Source organism: Pseudonaja textilis, chromosome 3 (assembly GCF_049901715.1).
Source record: "Pseudonaja textilis isolate UNSWEBS1 chromosome 3, rPseTex1.2, whole genome shotgun sequence".
In the NCBI taxonomy this organism is placed as follows: domain Eukaryota; kingdom Metazoa; phylum Chordata; class Lepidosauria; order Squamata; family Elapidae; genus Pseudonaja; species Pseudonaja textilis.
The window spans coordinates 158,200,572-158,221,254 of NC_141992.1; the positions used below are offsets into that span (position 1 = coordinate 158,200,572).

At 37.1% G+C, this 20,683-nt stretch overlaps 1 protein-coding gene across 2 annotated transcripts in view; it reads right to left on the reverse strand.

The window, feature by feature from the left end:
- Window positions 1-12,238: 12,238 nt before the first annotated feature.
- The window catches only part of GAREM1 (GRB2 associated regulator of MAPK1 subtype 1), a 73,748-nt gene continuing 65,303 nt past the window's right edge, over window positions 12,239-20,683 (reverse strand). Inside the window, exon 6 of one of the 2 annotated variants that reach the window (XM_026699239.2) lies at window positions 12,239-18,906. In XM_026699239.2, the coding sequence (XP_026555024.1) occupies window positions 17,991-18,906 (916 nt within the window). In that variant the 3' untranslated portion in view covers window positions 12,239-17,990. The remainder of the gene's footprint in view (window positions 18,907-20,683) is intronic. The other variant, XM_026699240.2, reaches the window with a different exon arrangement.

Consider the following 20,683-nt stretch of genomic DNA (forward strand, 5'->3'; position numbering starts at 1 on the left):
TTGTTACTGATCTGGACATTAGTTAGTCTGAGCACTGAAATGGCCAGTTTTTTGAGTCACTTGGCAAATGTTGACTATGCAAAATGCAAAAAATGCAATAAAAAGGTCCTTTCAAGGAATCTTCATCTTCCAGGAATCTATCTCAATTAAAAGCCCTGTGCTATTCTTTCTCCGATAAGTGTTCTGGTGTGCTATAACTTTCTTAGAAATCAAGTCACTCATGTTTTTAGAGACAGTGTGTCCACTATGCTAATTGTCTGTTGGACAAGAAGGAATATGCCCAAACATGACATTCAACTTTACATACAAATATGAAGCAGCTTTTATTTAGAGAAAAGTAATTAGCAATATAGGCAATGACCAACTTTAAAAATCCATTGCTGCAGTTTTTGCATTTAATCCAATCTCAGTTTACTGATATTAAAAGATTTTTGCTGTGTATAGTACATTAGACTGATTAGAGGTGCTTGTACATTCATCCTGGCTTTTACAAATCTTTTTCATGATTTTATTTGGTTGTTTTCTTGTATCAAAATTGAAGAAGATGATGGAGAAAGATATGGATTGCTGTATTAAATTTTCTGCAAAATTATCTGCTTCCTGTACATTTATTGTTAGCTGCACTGAGCATTGGTTTTAGTGAAAAAGGAGAAGATAAAAGTACTGAGATACTGATGGTGTGTAATAAGATTGATATAAAAGCTGCCACCAGGATATCCTGGATTACCGCTTTTAATGAAGGTTTCTTTATGCCTAAGGCAAACACCAAGCTACAATCTTATCTGAGGCATCATGTCTTCTCTCAATATCTTACACATAAATGCTATGCAAGGAGGGAAATTCTCCCACACAATTGTTTTATTCCAGACTGATGATCCCTAAAATTGCCTTCCAGAAGCAACTTATAATGGAGCTCTTCCTGAGGGGGTTTGAGAAGTGACATCCAATATTTGGATGCCTGGGTTTTTGTATGTTTTTAGTTTTCAAAATATATTTAATTGCTCTGTGACTGGATGTTAGTATGTTATATCTGTCAGGCATGAACAATGAGATCCATATGTGAGGAGTTCAATTAGCTATTCTATTGCTCAAGGCTTTACATAGGAATCTTCTTAGATTGGTGGTTTGCACTTGGAGTGTATTAGATAAGGATCAACAGATTCAAAGGGGAGTAGTATTTCACCCTCTTGGGACTACATAGAGATTCCAGACTAATTCCCTGCTTGACAGCCCCCTCCCTGCCCCCCCCCCCCGCTTGGCCTGTTTCTCTCTGATAGTATTTTCCTGTAAAACTGCTGAGGTCACTGAGGGATTGCAGCAAGTATAAATGTAATTAATTAATTAAAAAGATAACTGCTCCACTGTTGACCCTCTACAGTAATTTCATATCAATAGTGTTTGAAATTGAACTTTGTACCTATTGTTTACAATACAGCACATAGGAAAAATATGAGCTAGCAGATCTGGCAACCTATTGATGTTTTTCACTATAACCTTTTGGAACTATTTTTTTTTAGAAGTTCTGCCAGAAGTTTTTAGAAGTATAACCAGAACCTACTTCAAGCAGAAGTTACGTATGACAAAGAAACAGATTGCTACATCGGATGAAGTTCAGGACTACCACATGGTGAGTAGATTTGAAGAAATGACATCAGCATAACAAGAATTGAGTTGCATCAGAACTATTCCAAAATTGTCTGGAGTTCTAATCCAGAATTCTCTTCTCACAGTGGCCAAACAAATGCCCCAGGGAAACCCACAAGCAGAACATAAACACAGAATCACAACCCTGCTATTATTCTCCAATAATTGATACAAACAGCCATGTTAATTCTGAGATCAGTGTATTGTCAGTTTATCTGGTACCTACAGTATATACCTAAGTAACACTTTAGTTCTGTGGTTATCCCTTTATCTTGTGGTAGTAAATACCATAAGTTTATGATGCACCAAGGTAATAAGCACTTTAAAATACTTTCTTTAGGTAATTTACCTTTTTTCTTTATGTTCTATCACTTACTTCAGCACCCTTTCAGCTTCAGTAACACCTGTCATGTTAGTTTGTAACATGATTCCATACTATATATTGGAACAAAAATTTACATTTATTCCAGACTTCCATCTACCACAAAAGTGGGCAATTATGACAACTTTGCAACCTGTGGACTTCAACTTCCAGAATAGAACTCCCATGGCTGACTCAGGAATTCTAGGAGTTGAAGGCCACAGGTCGTAAAGTGGCCATAGCTGCCATATTTTGATCTAACTTATAACAAGATGAATCACAGATATTGCAGTTTTTCAAAATGGGGATTGCTTGCACTTGAACTAAATCAGGTATTCATTTGTCTGTTTTTGTTTTCTGGTGGAGCTGTCTCCCTGAAAAATAAAATTGGGCATGATTGCTTTTCTTCTGAATCTTAATTAGCATCATTCAACCCACAGACTTTTTTAAAATCAGAGAAAACTCCGTAAAAAAAAAATGAAATAATTAGTAGAATCAAGCATTAAGGACAACATACTCTGGATTCATTAGTCTACCAGAAAATATGACTGGTTTCTGCTTTGCCAAGCAACACCTATGATGACCAGAGGAAAGTTTACTTTGAAAGCACATTCTGGATTTCCTAGCCAGAAAAGACAAACTAACAAATCCTTTCATAAGAATTTTTAAATGCTTCCCCCTTTATTTTTTCTCAGTGTAGCTAATTTTTTAAACTATAAATTTGGGAATAAGATTATCATAGTATTACTAAGTATTACTCTGTAATACCATTTAGGGAGTTAATTTTCTGTGAAGAGCATGTTAAGTACATATTCAAAATCTAATATCTAATAGAAAACACCATGTTATTGAAATGTTGTAAATGTAATTGAAAATATAATAACAATTTCCCCCTGGATTCATCTATGAACTGTTGTAAGTATACTATATTCCTTTGGAAATTAAAAATGAATTCCATATCATATTTGAAAGCATTAATTGATCCAGAATATCCAATGGTAGTCTTTCCGTTGATGACATCAATCAGTCTGAAATCCAGTGCCTCATCCTGGAAGAGTAACAAAAAAAAAATTTAAAAATTAAAACTAAAACAACAAATTAAACAACAACAAAACGAAAAAAGAAAACACTGGGAAAAAAAACCAAAAAAAATTTAAAAAAAAAAAAGCTATGGCATATCATTAACCTTATTTTAGCTTCTGTAAACAAGTCTTTATATAGTCCTTTTTCTTTACTCTCCTAAAGGATATGCATTTTAGGTTGTCTCATATGTGAATGATACTGATGCATCTAATGTGATATATTCCAACTTGATAATGGGCACAAATGAGCATCATCTTTAGTGGCCTTGTCTCTAGCAACAAGTTACATTGCTTATCTCCAATCAACAAACCAATTGTCAAATGTCAAATCGAAACAACCTAAAAACTGACCCACAATTATTACATAGATTGGTAGATTTGCTTTATCTAGCTACATATTGCATTCAGTTATCTTAAGGTTCAATATTCATCTATGTATACAGACAAACTAAATGAAAAATACCTTGTAATGCTTGAATTAATTTTTTATATATACAGTCTAATTTCATGCCCTCCTAGTATTTCATATTTGGTTTTCAGCTTTATTTTTTTCCCAAGAAGTAAGGTTTCTCTAATTGTTTGGAGGCTATGAAGGCACAATGTATGCCAACTCTTAATTAAAATCCACTCCACACTGATTACAGGTCCTTTAGCCAGATATTTTGTGGGAAGCTAGGTTTCATAAGCAGATATAATAGTCAGCCACATGCAGGTGGCATTAGGACCAGAGTTTTGAGGGCCTTGGTTAATCAGTTTGCTGAAGTGAAGTCCAAAGAAATTTGTAGAAAATATTTCAATAGCTTTTCTCAAAAATTGGCTTAACTGGATCTACCTTATACTTAATTACTAATATTTCCTTATCAGATTCTCCTTTCTTTTAATTTTTAGGTAAGATTTAAAGAAAAAACCAAAATATTCTAGATTCAAACATGATGGTAAGCAAACTACAAATAAAGCAATCCAGCCTCCATCATCAAACAGAACAACTTAAGAAAACCCAAACAATTAACTCTTAGCATACTTAATTGTGCAGGTATTTCTATTAATCAAGAACTGCAATCCTTTTTGACTGTTAAGTTGAATCTAATGGAGATATAGTACTTTAGATAGAAAATAACTTATATTAAATATTGCTATAAAACAAAATTAAAAAATAATATTGCCTTCAGTTCAACTGAAATTTGCTTAAATTGCTGCTATACTATGCAGGTTGGTGATACACAAATGGAAAAAACGTGAACAGAAAGAATTTACTCAGGAAGTTGTGGGCAGAGCAATTATTCAATATCTTATGTTTGCCATCAAGTTGTTTGTGACCATAACTAGCAGTTGTATTAGGAAGAAATATTGTAAAAAGCTAAAGGTAATATAATCAGAATTAAAGAATTAAAAGTATTTCACTTCCAAAAACATAAGAATTCCAAAGGATTTTAAGTAGCAGTCATATCTTTGACAAATGTGGTTATAGAATTAATCCATTATCATATTTTCCACCAGCAGCCTGACCCCAAGCTTGAAGGACAGCTTTTTCCATTTATACCATAACTATCCATGCTAATTGATGATTATGCACTTTCCATTAAATCAGCACCAATGGCAGAACTTTCCCCATCTTGTGGGGAACAATGTATCTGGAAAGCATATAAGAGTGGTGTTTCTCAACCTTGACAACTTTAAGATATATTGACTTCAACTCCCAGAATTCCCTAGCAGCAATGGCTGGTTGGGGGATTCTGGAAGTTGGAGTCCATGTATCTGAAAATTGCCAAAACTGAGAAACACAGGATTAGAGACTGCTCTTTTAACGAACTCTTGCTGGCAAATTATCTCATCTTAAAAGTTGCCTCTGAAGTCTCTACATTGGTCCACAAACAGTATTTATTTGGAGTCATTAGTCATTAATCTTAGTAAACAAAATGATCACAATATACTGTGTATGTGTATGTGTAGACACACAAACATCAGATTCTCAATTATCTGAATATCTTTTTATGTATTAATTTTTCTAAGAGAATATTTCAATATTAAAAGATGAAAAACTGACTCCTAATTACTGGATTTTTTTAAAGTATTGAAAAAAGTTTTTTCCCATGTTCATATTAACTTACTGAAAATATTGTCATTATATTTCTCATTTTCTAGGAGTATAATTTACAACTCATCTGAAACAAAATTAGGTGAGAGAGGACAACTTTTCCTATAGAAGTATAATGGATGCTATTTAAATAAATCCCATACCTCTATAAGCAAATGTTCAGGAGTCAATCTTTGAAGGTAGAAAATGTAACTTTGTAAACTTCTCTGCAGGTATGCAAGTCTTTCTAGAAAATGTACTTTAAATAAGCTGTTATTCCGCTTGTATTCATGTATGTGTTCCACTTAATATTGTTGTATGATCAATTGGAACAGTTTTTAGTATCTTAAACTTGTACCTGTCAATTGAAATTCCTAAGTTACCCTTTACAAATATGCTTTTGAAGCTTCTGAAAGTTTGGGAATAAAAAAACCAGTATTACCAGCCATATTCCTGGGATAGCTACTTGTAACACCATAACAAAGAACCTTTTTCTCAACACCTTACAAAAATTTTACAGCCTCGAATAATTTTGTGAATGGAGAAAGTATGAGAAAATTATTTCTTATACTTATCAAAACATGTGTGAGCATACAGTTAGCCAGAGTGGATCTTTTTAAACAGTTGTCTCCTGTGACCTCAGAGAGTAAAACCATTTTTTTAACTCAAAAAAATGATTTTTTTGGAGTTTTCAGATTTTCAAAAGCTTTTCAGAGGAAGCTGGAAAGTCCGTCTTCACTGGTGCCATTGCCTGTTGAAAAACTTATTAGCTGCTCAAATAGTTTATCACCTCTAGAAATATAAGATAATTATTAATGTCCCTTCTGAGTGGTGTGATGGTCTAGAGCAGGGGTCACCAACATTTTGGATCTCAGGGACCACCAAACTCATAATTTTAAATCCTGTGGACCACTAATATGAATCCAACATGCCACTCGCTAAAGTGCCTGGACTTCCACTGACGGGATGGGGTCCTTCAGGCACTTAGCTTGGCTGCCTGTTTCTGCAACCTTAAATACTCAAAGAGTCATTTGGACCCATTTCCCACAGAAAACAAAACACCGGGATCTCTCATCTCTCTCTCTCTTTCCCTCCCCCTCTCTCTTTCTCCTTTTCTCTCTCTCTTTCCCTCCCACTCTCTCTTTCTCTCTTTTTCCCTCCCTCCCTCCCTCTCTATTCCCCCCTTTCACTGTCCCCGGGGTGGGGGTGGGGGGAAAGGAACTTCTGAACTGGTACTGGGTGGTGAGAATCTGATGTCCGGAGGCTGACAAGCCACGTGCTGAAGACCAGATGGCTGGTGGGGAAATGGAGCAACAGAGGTGATACCGGTGGCGGATTGGCTGATACGCATGGGAGATCGCGGCATCAGAGCTCTTTCTGGGTGTTCCCTGGCTTGTGAGGAAGTAGGGGTGGGGGGAAAGGAACCTCTGAACTGGTGTTAGCTCCTCGCCAGAAGCGCTCACATGAAAAGTGCTTACTGCTCCTCTGGTACCTACCCAGCCTCCTCCTTCCCACTGGGCGTGTGAGCACTTCTGGCGAGGCAGAGGGGGTCAAGCTTTCCCCTCGCAACATCTTCATCTGAGGGCATTGCTGGAAGCCACTTCCTGCGGCCAAGGAGGTCTGCGCTCTTCCCACTGCTGCTCGGCCTCCTCGATGTGCTGAGGTAGGAGGCATCAGCCTTCGTGCAGGCTTGCTAGGGAGACTGCAGGATTGCCACACCTCCCCGCCAGCCACCAGGTCTTCATGGCACATGGCTCGTCAGCCTCCAGACATCAGATTCCCACCACCCAGCACCAGTTCAGAGGTTCCTTTCCCTCCACCCCCTCGCAGGCCAGGGAACACTCAGGAAGGGCTCCAATGCTGCAATCTCCTGCACGCTACCCTCCCTCCCCACGCATCAGTCCATCTGCTGCCGGTATCATCCCTTTTGCAGACACGGGTGCGCTGCGGCCCACCAAAATCAGTCCATCCGCTGCCGGTATCATCCCTGTTGCAGACACGGGTGCGCTGCGGCCCACCAAAATCAGTCCATCCGCTGCCGGTATCATCCCTGTTGCAGACACGGGTGCGCTGTGGCCCACCAAAATTTTCTCATGGCCCACTGGTTGGTGATCATTGGTCGAGAGGTCTTGCCTCACAATCAGGAGGCTGTGAGTTTGATCCTAGGTAGCAGCAGCTTTTTCAGTCTCTGGGTGCAAAGAGAAAGTATCCTCTGTGAGCTCTGGATAGGCGTCAAGAAGAGCATCTGGCCAGTAAAAATGCTCAGCTCCATTCAGTCACTTCAGTCACTTTACCCTGATGCAAATGATTACAGGGTTGTTAAAAGAAAAAATAATAATGTTTCTTCTAGGGAAAGAGCTAGTTTTCAGTTTCCCGCTTTATGCAAACCTACACAATTATAAAAAATGTAAAAGTCAGGAATCGGTAATGTGTGGCACAAAACTACTTGAAAGATGTGCTTGTCTTGCCTCCCCAAACTTTAATATGAGTTTAATATGAGTTTAACTTTAATAAAACATATTTTATTCAAGGATATACTTGAAATTTCCCGCGGCTCTCTGCGAATGGTTTGTTTTTGTTTAAAAAGGAAGGATACACATTTATCTCTTTTACTGAACATCTTCACTGCTAGTAAAATGAGCCATCAGCATGTTTAAAGTAAATCTGAAAGCAATTGATCCCCTTCCAAACTTTGTTAAACACAATGTGCTCATTATAGAAGAATGTCATCAATCTTCCTTCCATTGCTAGAAGCACACTTTCTCATAATATTGTGCTAAAATCTGTCTTTCAATCACCCAGAACCTTTCTTCCCTTATATAAGAGGCTTTTGCCATATTGATAGAGACTTTCATATATATTTTTTTAACCATTAAATATTCTTCCGGCCTATCCATCCAAATCTGGGGGGGAAAAAAACCCACCCTTTTTTCCCATCTTCCTTTGAGATTTAAAGGAAACTTGAAAGCCAGAAATAATTAGGCCTGAAGAGAAGATTGTCCACAAGATAGGATAGTCTCACACACCCTTCCATGATCTTCTAGCTAATAAAAAAAATAATCCATAACACATCCCATGAGAACGTCACTGAATTTTTCTTATTCCTTTGGAGAAAGAAAAAAAAGTTGAATAAAGAATATGAGAAACATGCCACAGAAAAATTCAGTATAACTCTTTTGAAAACACTTATAAGCAGTTTGGGTAAAAATTGCTTCCCAGTCCAAAACAGCTGTTTTTCCTGACACATAATCTTCCACAGTTAGACATTTGGCGCTGTGTATTCTGCATGATACATGGAATAAATGTGGAAAGGCTATTACTGTTTTACATGAGATTCCATGAGAATGATGTACTCTAAATTGGAGAGTAGAGGCTATTGTACTCAATACAGTCTTCACTGGCAAGATGCTCTACTGGTTATGCATTATAGGTAAGAATGTGCAAAATGTGCACAGATTATTCCATGCAAAGAACAGCTGAGTCTATGTCCAAACTAAATTGTATGTTTTGATATGGACCAAAATGGGTCTGTTTTGGATACAGACTGAAATGCAGTGGTTCCAAGCAGTATGTTAAGAAACAGTAGAGCTGAATATCAGCATATTGATGACAATGCAGTCTAAAAGTCAATGACATCCCCCAGTGGTTTCATGTACATATTGAACAGCATGAAGAACAATATGGAACTCTGGAGGGCCCCCTATTGAACAATGTATATCATAGATTCATGTTGAACAGAGGTCCTCCAGCACTAACCTCTACATATGCTGTAATAGGAAAGATTGGAATCAGATAAAACTGGTGATCCAGAAAGATGCCATGGTCAATGGTTGGAAAGCTGCTAGGAAGTATAGAATTAAAAAGTCTTCCCATCCAGTACCTGGTGTATATCATCAAAATAACAAAAGTAGTTTTTAATTGTATTCTGGCTGAAAACAATATTGAAATTAAGCCAGAACGTTCACCGTCATTCACACACAGCTGGAATTATGAAGCTCCACCTTGATCTCTTTTCTCAGATAATTGTATAGGTCATCACGGCCAAGAGTGAATTTCTTCAATAAAAGTTCTGTTTTCCTCCCTTGACAGAGAACAACACATCCTTCCCACAAGGAGGTGTTATCTTCCTTAACTATGCTTAAATCTGGACGATTTAATCAGATGGACAAGGATTTCATTAGCAGATTGTGGTCCTCATCCTTCTATGCAATCTGTCCAGATCCTCAATATAAATGGCAAAAATCCAAAGTAACTGTATAACCTGATCCAACTCTGGCATCCAATTGAACTTTGCCCACCAAAAGCAATGCAAAATGTTCACAACATTTTAGCCACTATTTGCACACCTTAGCAAATTATAGAACACAGAATGGAAGAAGAACTTGTTCACTGAAAGTAGAAGAGGTAGGGAAATCAATCCCTTTGGCTGCCTTTATTGTTTTGGAAAAAAAGGTTCAAATGGGCTTTCAGAGGAACTTTACTTTGTATACCATTATACATCCCAAGAGTTCTTTTACTTTGTGAGAGTGCAGGCTGCCCAGAAAATTGCCAGCACCTGTATTGCTTTCTTCCCTTCCCTTTAAGCCTTTTGCCTCTCAGAGGCATCACAGAAACATTGACAATAAGTTTTGTTATGAAATAACTGAGGGTGTGTGGGGAGAGGAGAGAAAGAAGGGAAGGAAGGATGTGTTTGTATGTGGATGTAAGCATCACAAACTCTAAGAAAGGGACATTGTTCTCTGGCTGTACTCACTAGCAGCAGTAGGAGGAGGAGCTTTAGGGGAAGAGTGGAGAGGAATGAGTAGAAATAGTATAGAAGGATGTGAGTGTTTGTGTTTTGCTTAGGGACATGTGGCATTGTTGGCTTTTTTGTGTCAAATTTGAAAAATAACATGTGACAAAGAGGTGGCAGCAGTCGGCTATCCAAAACAGGTGGAATTGGCTCAAACTCAAGAATTCATTACTTCGTATGAAAAGAAAACAAACTTTAGCTGGAAAGAATTTGGCTCCCACAGAGCTCAGACTTTGCAGCTAATAGTCAACATCCTGGCTGCAGAAACCAGATTTCTTATTAGCGCCTATAACAAACAAGGATGGAAAAGATAGATGGAGCAGATTCTCCCTTAGGCATAGAGACTATTACTTTGGTAGTGATGAGTATCCACCCTATGCCCATAGTTAGGCCAAAGAAGATGATAGACCAGCCAGAAAAGAGGTAAGGCTCAATTATTTGAGCCATTATCATTGCAGAAGTGTTGAAGCAACAGCAAGAGGCTTTGATCAGAGGTGGTATCCAGCAGGTTCTGACCAGTTCTGGAGAACCGGTAGTGGAAATTTTGAGTAGTTTGGAGAACCGGCAAATACCACCTCTGACTGGAGATTTTACAGTATCCTTCCCCTGCCACACCCACCAAGCCATGCCCACAGAATTGGTAATAAAAGAATTTGAATTCCACCACTGGCTTTGATTCATTATAAAAGAGGAAGAAGAGCAGCTTTGGAGGACCATCAAGGGGATAGGCTAGAATGAGAAAAGAGTGAAAGAGGTGAGAAGAGTTTAGGGGACTGATAGACTTGCTCAAAGAGGTCCAGTCATCAGAAGGAGCACGTTCACTTCCAAGTATTTTCAGAATGAATAGAGAGGAGAGGTCACAAAGATATAAAAATGCCCAAGTTAACACAGGAAGAAGATATAGAAGCCTACTTTACTAATGTTGCTACCTCTTATAATTGTTCTGAGAGTGAATGGATAGCTAGAAAAGTCCCATGTTTAACAGGAAAGGTTTTAAGAGCTTATAACAATCTTCCAGTGAGGGAAGTAATGGATTATTACCATGTTAAAGAGGTAATCCTAAGCAAGTATGGTGTAACTCAAATCTACAGGCAGAAGTTTAAGAGTTATACATATTTGATTTATTTATTTATTTGGTTTGTCAATCGCTTACAAGATAATAGGTATAAGATTAAACATGAGTATGAATACAGGAAATAGGTACAAATAAATGGGGACAATAGGACAGGGACGGTAGGCAAAATTGTGCGCTTATGCATATGACAATATGGAGAAAGGAGAAAGAATAAAGTCTTTAGCTCCTACTCAAATGAAATTATTGCAAAGCCGGGGAGACCCATAGTCGTTACAACTGTGGGAAAAGTGGACATTTCTCAAAAGATTATAAAGGCCAGAGAAAAGGGGGAAATGTTTGCAGTTATACAAGTACTTCTGGGAAGAAAAATTATGACCTCAGCAAAACTTAATGTGATTATTGTAAGGGACCTAGTAGTTACTGGGATAGATGGATGTGGGTATGTCCTTATTTCATTAAAAAGGCAGCCTTTTGGGGGAAAAGAGCCCCTTACCACTTTGGGCAAATTGATTAAAGCCAGAGTACAGGGCACAGGGGAAATGAATCCTTTACAAGAGGGAATGCTCCCATCTGTAGGCAGTAATCTATTCCTCCTTAAGGAGTCACTGGATTCCTCAGTAATAGTGGTAATAGTGGTAGGAGTAATTTGTAACTTACTATGTAACCTAGATTGGAATAATTGTCCACTTATTGAAAGTTGGACTCAGATAAAAATTCAAGGAGGAAGCTGGGAGGGAGGGGTACTCTAAGAGCCCAGTCTAACACAAAATGGAGGATGGAGCAGAAGCAGGAAGGGAAGGATCCTGAGATCTTTCTAGCCATCGTAAGTGGGATGTCCTAGGAAGGAGAAAGCTTTATAAAAGGCTGACAAACCCAAGATAAGGTGAACCCCTAGAGATAGACACTTCTAAAGAACATGGGAGAGAGAAAAGGGAAGGAGTGTGTGTGTCTCTGTGTGTGTGTGTGTGTAGAAGCAACAGAAAGCGGCAAGAAAGGGAAGTTCTCTCTAGTAGTACTCACAAGAGAAATAAAATTTTATCTTATTATACTTACCTGTATATCAAATCATTTCTTTTTACTCCAATTTCATTTAAAATTGTTTTTATAGGATTTTATTAATAATTTGTGTTTGAAACTCAATATTTTGATATGGCCTATGGGCTAATCAATAAATTAAAGTACTCTGTCAAATGAATAATCTCTGCATAAATATCATGAAAATAGTATCTTTAATAAACAAATATACTTACAATACAACACTGACATGTCTTTATATACGTTATAGCATTAATTCTTTGCTCCTGGTTTAAATAAATGTTTCTCATTCTTTAATGGAATTATACAGACCAGCACAAACTTCACAAATGTAACAATGAATATTCTTACTGAGCCATTTTTTTTATTTTGTTCTGAAACATTTCTTACAAACATGAAACTGAATAGTAATATGGAATCTAGAAGCTCTTTTGATACAATGCAAATAAAATTTTATACCCAATCCAATGAATTTCTTTATTCACAAATTAAACCCATTGCTAATAAAGACAAAAACTTCTGTTCTAGATATTAGCAAGGCTTTTATATCCCACTTAGTTTTAAGCTTCATTTTATCAATAAGAGATGCCATGGATTCTTATTCTAGTGTCATCTTTCTACTGAAAGGTAAATTACAATCTCAACTACTGGTTTCTAAATTTTCATTTAAAAAATAAGTTTTCGAAATTGATGTTCAAATTGCAATTGCTCCAAGCATAACATAACTTCGAGTAGGGATATATACATGAGACATGCTAAACCCCATTCATTCATCTTACTTTAGAAAGTAGCTACAATGTGGTCACAGAGTTTCTGAATACTGTTAGCAGAGCTTTATTCCAACATGAAGTTAGATTCTTGTTGCTTAGCCTATTCTTTTACTGTTAGGTGCTGTTTTTCTTCATTTTTAATAATTATATATCCTCCTCTAAATTCCTAGAGGCTGTGAACTTAATAGAGCAACTATAAAATTATGAATTTGCTCATTTCAAACTTTATTAGACTTTTTCTGTAAGATTTATAAGACCCAAGATTTTTATGGCTTGGAATGGGTGATGCTAAACTATCTTTTAATCTAACTAATCAAAGACATATTCAGTCTTCAAACTGGTAGCATGCATCCCACGGGAGAGGAATCCATGCCCTTTCAGGAATGACTCAATGCATCACTATTCTCCACTGTGCCTTAAACAAACTGTTTGAAATACTACATGGGAGAATGGTGGGAAAGTGACAGTAAGGTGTTTATAATACTGCAGTTTTAAGGAGTGAGACCTGCTTCATGGGAATCTATAAGATCATACATTGTTATATTATTTCAGGATAACTTTAGCCATTGAATTCACCCTATCTAATTTACTGAATCACTTGCATTATGACATATATAAAAGTATACTGCACCTCAGGCATTCTTTAAGGCATTCTTCTTTACCAGGGGTCCCGCAGATATTATAGCACCTCAAATTTCAAAATTTCTAGACTTTGTGACTAATTTTAAAACGTATGGAATATGATACATTCTCCAGATTGAAGAAAGTAATTAGATTGAGGGGTGGTTTTTTTTTTCCTTTCTTTTTATCATAGCAGTTTGACATTTTCTCTGTATTACAGTATATGCATACTTACTTAGAAGAATATCTCCCAAGTTTGCTGTAATTATTTTCTCAAAGTCCATAATATTTTTTAACTTATTTCCTGGAAAACATTAAGATTGTACATCCAGCTTTGCACAAATGGATTTCATCTCTTGAAACAAATTTATCTTTCATAGGGACTGGTTTAGATCTCAGCTGCAAGAAGTTAGATGATTAAGTGACAGTATAAGAACCAGTTTAACATAATACTTAAGGCACCAGGCTACAGGGAAAGCCACACATTCTAGCCCTGGGTGACTTTGGGCTAGTCATGCTCTCCCAGTCCTAGAAAGAAGGCAATGGCAGACTATTTCTGAAAATCTTCCCAAGAAAACTGCTGGGAGTTGTCCAGAGAGTTGCCAGGAGTCAACACTGGCTTGAAGCCTCCAACTGCCAAAATATGACAGCAACATGTTGAAGATTTCTGAATCTCTTTGCTGTTATACAGCGGTCATGTGGATTCCTGAGTTCTGCATCTTAGTTTTCTCTTTGATGCATCCCTAAAATCTGTCTTGGAAGATAGAATGCACTTCTAGAATAGATTGAAGGGCCACCGCTGGATGGACAACCCTGAGGGATTTCGTTAAACTCAATGCATTGAAATATAGGCATTTGATTATCAATGACAGTGCAGACACATAGTTGGCATTAGTTCCCCTGGTTCCATTCTCCTATACAGAAATCCACTTGAAGTTTGTGGAATAACACTGTATAGATCTAAGGAACTATTATAAAATGTTGCCTCTGCGAAATCCTCTGCAGTAGGATTCAATAGCAAGAAGTATATTCAAAGCTCTGCCTAAAGCAAACTCTTCATGTTGTGCTTTTATCTAATCACTTTCATCACAGTCATTTTTCCAATTAGCACATAAAAAGCAGATATTGGATAGTGCCTAAATATATCCAGAATGATTCACTCTATGAGGAAATCAACAAGAATACTTTCCTTCTCCAAAGTATTTGCATAGCAGCATAAGAAAGTTATGGTAACCTGTTTAAGTGCATGGTCTCATATTGTTTCCATACATCCTCCAGACATTAAACTTACTATCTAACTGGACATACTATCCAGTTAAAAGTTTACTAGAGTCTTTGTATAAATGGACAGGATTTCAAGAATTAGCACCATCCCTTGTATAGAGTCCCCATGCATATGAATACTACAATTAATCTTCCAACTGACTAGTATTATTAAATATATCAGGGAAGTGGATAGTTAAAATTAAAACCTCAAATTCAGCCTCTGGAGGGGCAGATAAAGGAGCAAGGAAGAGCAATGAGTTACATAGTTTCTTCGTTAAAATTTTCCTCCTTTCCTCATTCAGGGCTCTGAGCTAGTTCCAATGTTGGTGGTCAGGAATGTCAGGATTATGCTAGGTGATATGCTTTCTCTTCTGCCATCTATAGCAGCAACTGCAACAGCATGTCTACCTTCACTTACTGAACTTTTAGCGGTTCCTGTCCCTGGATATTGCACAGTCATTAGGTTAGTTCCTGGTGTTCTCTTCCAACTGCAACAGTCTGTGTCTTCATTCCCTCCTGCCCCTAACCTTGATCTAGTAATTTGCAGTACTCGTTCTGGATTTCCTTCATTTTCACCATATTTCTTCTCATCACAGGCCTTTACAGGTCCTACTAGCACCAGAGCCCAATCTGAGTTTATGGTACTAGTGCAGGGGTGTCAAACTCAAGGCCCATGGGCTGGATCTGGCCTCTGGGGTGCTTAGATCTGGCCCACAGGACTGCCCTGGAAAGAGCAAAGGACCAGCCCGCAGTGCCTTGCTAGTGAAAATGGAGCTCGTGCGTGGCCCTCAATAGCTCCATTTTCATTGGCAAGGGTTGCAAGAGGCCAATGCAGTCGAGAACGGAGCTCAGGAGCCCATTTTTGTCCATTCTCTGGCAGAGCACTTGGGTCACCACAGGCATCCCTGACATGAGTGACGATGAGCTGGCCACACCCACCCTGGCCACGGCCACCCCAGCCCCCCACGGTCAAACCCTGATGTGGCCCTCAATGAAATCAAGTTTGACACCCCTGTACTAGTGTAAGATTAATCATTTCTCACTACCCATCCTAGAAGCTCTTGTCTTGGCATAATCCTATTATGTAACACAATCAATAGGATAACCATTTCAAACCATTCCTTTCTTGTATGTACATAGCACTTTTTGGCCTAAAGCATGACTTCTGATAGACATTGTATCATAAAAATTTCTAGGATTGTCTGCATACAGCCAAATTATTCAGACCTTTCTGAAAATCTATCAAATGGCACTGCTGGCCTGCTCATTCCAGAAAGTTCTGTGCAGATGAGCTCCAACATCCATTATTTTTAAAGGCATCCACTTTCAAATCACTTTCTTTACACAGTTTGCTAAATTAAGCTTGTTTGAGTTTGCCAAGTTTGGTGTGTGTGTTTTTGTGTGTGAAAGAATATATATCAGATTATAAAGGTCACAATTTTCTTCTAATGGCAAAAACATTGCTTTTCCTCTCATATATATGGCATGCAGTCTTCCATCAGGTTTCCAAACAAACCTTTCCTAATACAAGGATAACAGGTGAAAAACAAATGCAAATATCACATTCAGAAATATTGCAACAAGGCCATAAAGAGATGGGAGAGGGTAGTTATTTTTGCTTAAAAGTACACACATGGAATCATTTATTCTTGCTGTTTAATATTTAAATGTGCAAAGAATGAGTGGTGGTACATTAGACCCATTTTTCTCTTATAGCGATATTAGTGTTTTTGTGGAACATGATAGTTGTGAACAGAAAGTAGATTGAGATATACTGGTAGATCTTTGGTAAAACTGCCATTTGGTAAAACTGGCAAAGGTTTCTGGTTTCCAATTGCTTAATAACTTCCTCTGCTTTCTACCAAAATAGGTTCCTGAGAACAAATACTTGGAGGAAAAAAAGGTGGACTAAACAAGTGCTCAGAAGCACAATATTATAATATATTTAGTGTAAGTCCTCTAGCAACACTCAGGATTTCTCTAAAATGAATCCCAAAAGCTCAATGTTTGTCCATTTTAAAGTCTGTTACAGTCAAAACAGACTAAGGGGTAAATGGATTAACCCCCACTGCCATTTAAACAAATGCATGTCAGATATACAAGATATTTATAATATACATACATCATTTAATAAAATATTTATTATTCCCTTAAGCAAAAAAATGCTTTAAGAAAATTATTCCATTTCATTTTGATTAGACAGGTTTAGTTTTTGGAATGTGGATTCTTTTAATTTAGATTAATAAGTCAGCTTTTTTTCTTCCTTAACTGTATGCATTTTTAAGAATATTAAGGAAAAAAGAATAGAAGAAATCATTGAATCACTCTACCAGTTTCTTACTTCTTTAACTGAAGTTACAGTTGAATTCTAAATCCACTCTAATTTTAAATGCACTTTATACATAAACAATGGAAATAATGATCTTTATCAATTATTCCAAATTAAACTAGGGCATCAATATTTGCTCAGAATACATGTAAACATTTCAATAGTTTGCAAAATGGTTGAATTTTTTTTTAATGCAATTATTTGCTGCTGTTGGTTGACATTGCGTTATTACTTTTCAAATTATTAAAATAGTATATTTTAAATCTCATGCCCCTACTAGACATCAAAAACCTTTACCTCTTTCTTTCTTTTTATTAATAGTATGCTACGTAAAAAAAAACTGCTAGGTGCAAGAATCTATCTGCCCAGACTGTGGTGGATTTTTTTCTTTTGCACTGAAATATGGATCCATTATTTATTACTACCTGCGAATTTTATAAAAATGAACCTACAGCAAGAACAAGGTGCAAAGGTGGAATATTTGACACTTTCTGTTAAACAAATAAAAACAGAAGGCAATGACTATTGTTATTAGAATAAAAATAAGAACTCAAGAAGAAAAAAAGATTACAGGGAAATGCAATAATAATAATAAACTGATTTGTGCACCAGTTTTGCTAATCCATAGTAATAAATATGTCTCACTAGACTACATGAGAACAAATTAATTCCCTTTAATGTCCACTATTTAGCAGCTGTTGAATGTTCAGGGATGCAAAAGGCACACCTTTATCCTTCTATTATGTACAAAAGTGTTTGCTTAACGCCCAAAATAATCTGCATAGTAATAACTGTTTTTCTCCTACTATTTACAGAAGGAAGGAAGGAAGGAAGGAAGGAAGGAAGGAAGGACTTAGTGCAATAAAAAAATTAAAAATGGTAGATTGTGAGTTAGTTTCAGGGTTTGTAGCATACTCTACATTTTATTGAACTGGTCAGCACTACATTTTAGGTCTCCAGCCATTAATAAATTGCAATATTTTTTTAACTTGTAGTTTGCTCAGTTTAAAGTCCTCAGAAAGGATCTCTTCATTGAGCTGGACAAGCAAGTTGCCATCAATTTTTTCAGTTACAAAAAGTGTTATGACATCCTCTGACAAGCCTATAAATCGTAGAGACTTAGATACTTCCTCAATGGAAAGTCCAGACAGATCTACAGGTGGCTGCCATGGTGAACCGTCACCACAAGATCTTGGTGCTAGCTGAAGATGAAGAGGTGATGAGAAAGAATAAGAAACCGAGAAGAGGTCTTGCATGCTTTTTTTACCCAGACATTGGTCTTCAGAAAGGTCTGGAGAGCTCCTGTGAGGATCTTCCTCAGCACCATCTATTCTGAGAGACCCAAGACACAAGTCAAGCCCTGGCTGCTTCTCCTCCACCATCTTTGGTGCACGAGGGGGTAAGGCAGGGCAAGAAATTGACTGCAACGTGTCACTTACTGCCAAACTTTTTTCATCAGTATATTCAAGTGAGTAACTTGCTGACTTTGGGCAACTGGGCATGGTGCATTCTACCTCAGTTGTAGCTGGTGGTTCATCTCCTGCAGAGACTTCATTTCTGTCAAAATCGAATGTAAAAGGTGCTGGACAGCTTCTCTTTGGTGTGTTGGGAGTCTTCTGCCTTGGATAGCTATAACTTCTGCTTGGATCCAACAGAAACTCATTCCTAGAAAGGCCTTCAGCAGCTCCAGAAAAATGATTTGGCCATGAGAGTCTAGAGAACAAAGCATCAGCAGAAGGGCTTCCCAAAGGCAATTTGTTGTCAAGCTCTTGCAGGTCACTTTTTACCATACCACATGGATAACGAGTAACGGGAATAATCTCGGAAGAGTTTTCAGCAACTTCTTCTGTGGCACTGCTTTGAGATAATTAAAAAAAGAGAGACAGAATTAGTATATAGTTTTTATAATTAGTAGTAGTCACTTTAGAATTCAGTAATTTTATATATAAAAGAGCACCGGACTAATGGAAAATAGTATCTATTGCTTCCATTATATAGACATTTTTTTCAGACAGGAGAAATTTAACAACTTTTCCCAGCGAAGTCGGCAACTTTCCTGGCAAATATTTTCCTTTTATTATATTAAGTTGCATATAATGGGCAAATATTTATGTCAAATATGCAATCCATTTTACAGAAAGAAGGCGTAATCATTTATGTCAAATATGCAATCCATTTTACAGAAAGAAGGTGTAATCACCATCCATACTCAAGTCCACTAGATTGCATAGGTTTTTTTGCAATCTAGTAACTATACTATCTGGGGTTATAATGACATCTATTTCTGTGTAAGTGAAAGTCTGTACTTAAATAGATAGCGTTCATTACAGTTCCACAAGACAATAAAGCTGTTAAGCTGTTATGATTATGGCTCTTTGCACAATCAGCAGCTGTTCAGACTAGATTTGGCATTTATGTCTGCTTATCAAGTCCTTCCCAAGGCATTATTATTACTATTACTACTACTACTACCACTATTATCATTATTAATCATTGCACAGTCAGCCAGATGTTCAGACTGGGTTTGGCATTTTTGTGTACCTATCAAGTCCTTACCAAGGACCAGGGACAGGCAGATTTGGATATTTGATGATCTTACAGATATCATCGCAGAATAGAAGCTGTTCCAAGTAAAGCTGCCTTCTGCAATGGATGTTGTTCCGAGTAGCGCAGTCATTTGCAGTTCCGCTAGTGTTATAGCAGGAAGCTGCAATTTCTTGATGCATTTTGTAAAATTCTTGGACATGGTACCAAAAGCCCCAATTACAGTGGGTATCACTGTTACATGTTTCATCCTTAATCGGTAGTTTCAATGGCTAGGTCATGATATTTTATGAAAATAATAATAATAATAATAATAATAATAATAATTTGCCATGGGGATACTTTAGATGGCTTACAACAATTAAAAAAATAAAGAAATAAGAAGTAAATTTAAACAAAGCAAAAGCAAAATAATAGAACAATAAAATAAATAAGAAAAAAGATTTGATATTATCATCTCTTTACAGGGGAAAATAGGGCAATCAGCTACATTTTTTGAACTTCAGTAATGAAAACCAGAATCTAATTATTTTATAAGGAGTATTTTTCAAAATCTCCAACCTTTAACATAATAGATAAAAGGATCTAAAGTAGCCTTTCCCATCACAAAAGTGCTGCCCTACAATCTCCTTAATTCCCATTCAGCGTTTAGAAAGACAATCTGAACAATATAGGTAGTCCATGGTTAGAAATAGTTTGTTCAACAACTGTTAAAAGTTACAATGATGAGACTTACAATCAATCCTCGACGTTGCAGCCAATTGCAACATTTCTGTAGCCACATGATCACCATTTGGTCACTTGGCAACCACCTTGTAATTATGAGAGTTAGAGCATCCTGTCATGATCACCATTTGCAACTGTCACTACTGGTTTCTGATAAGCAAAGGCAATGTGGAAGGTAGCTGGAGGTCATAAATGGCAATCACATAATATCACACTCAACAATCACTTGGGGCTCACTTAACAGACACAACTGCAACTGTTGAAACTGCCATTATAAGTCAGCATAGTCACATGCTTTACAATCGTATTGCTTACAGTGTTCTGAAACTAGCTACCATCATTACCCAAGGACTACCAGTATGTG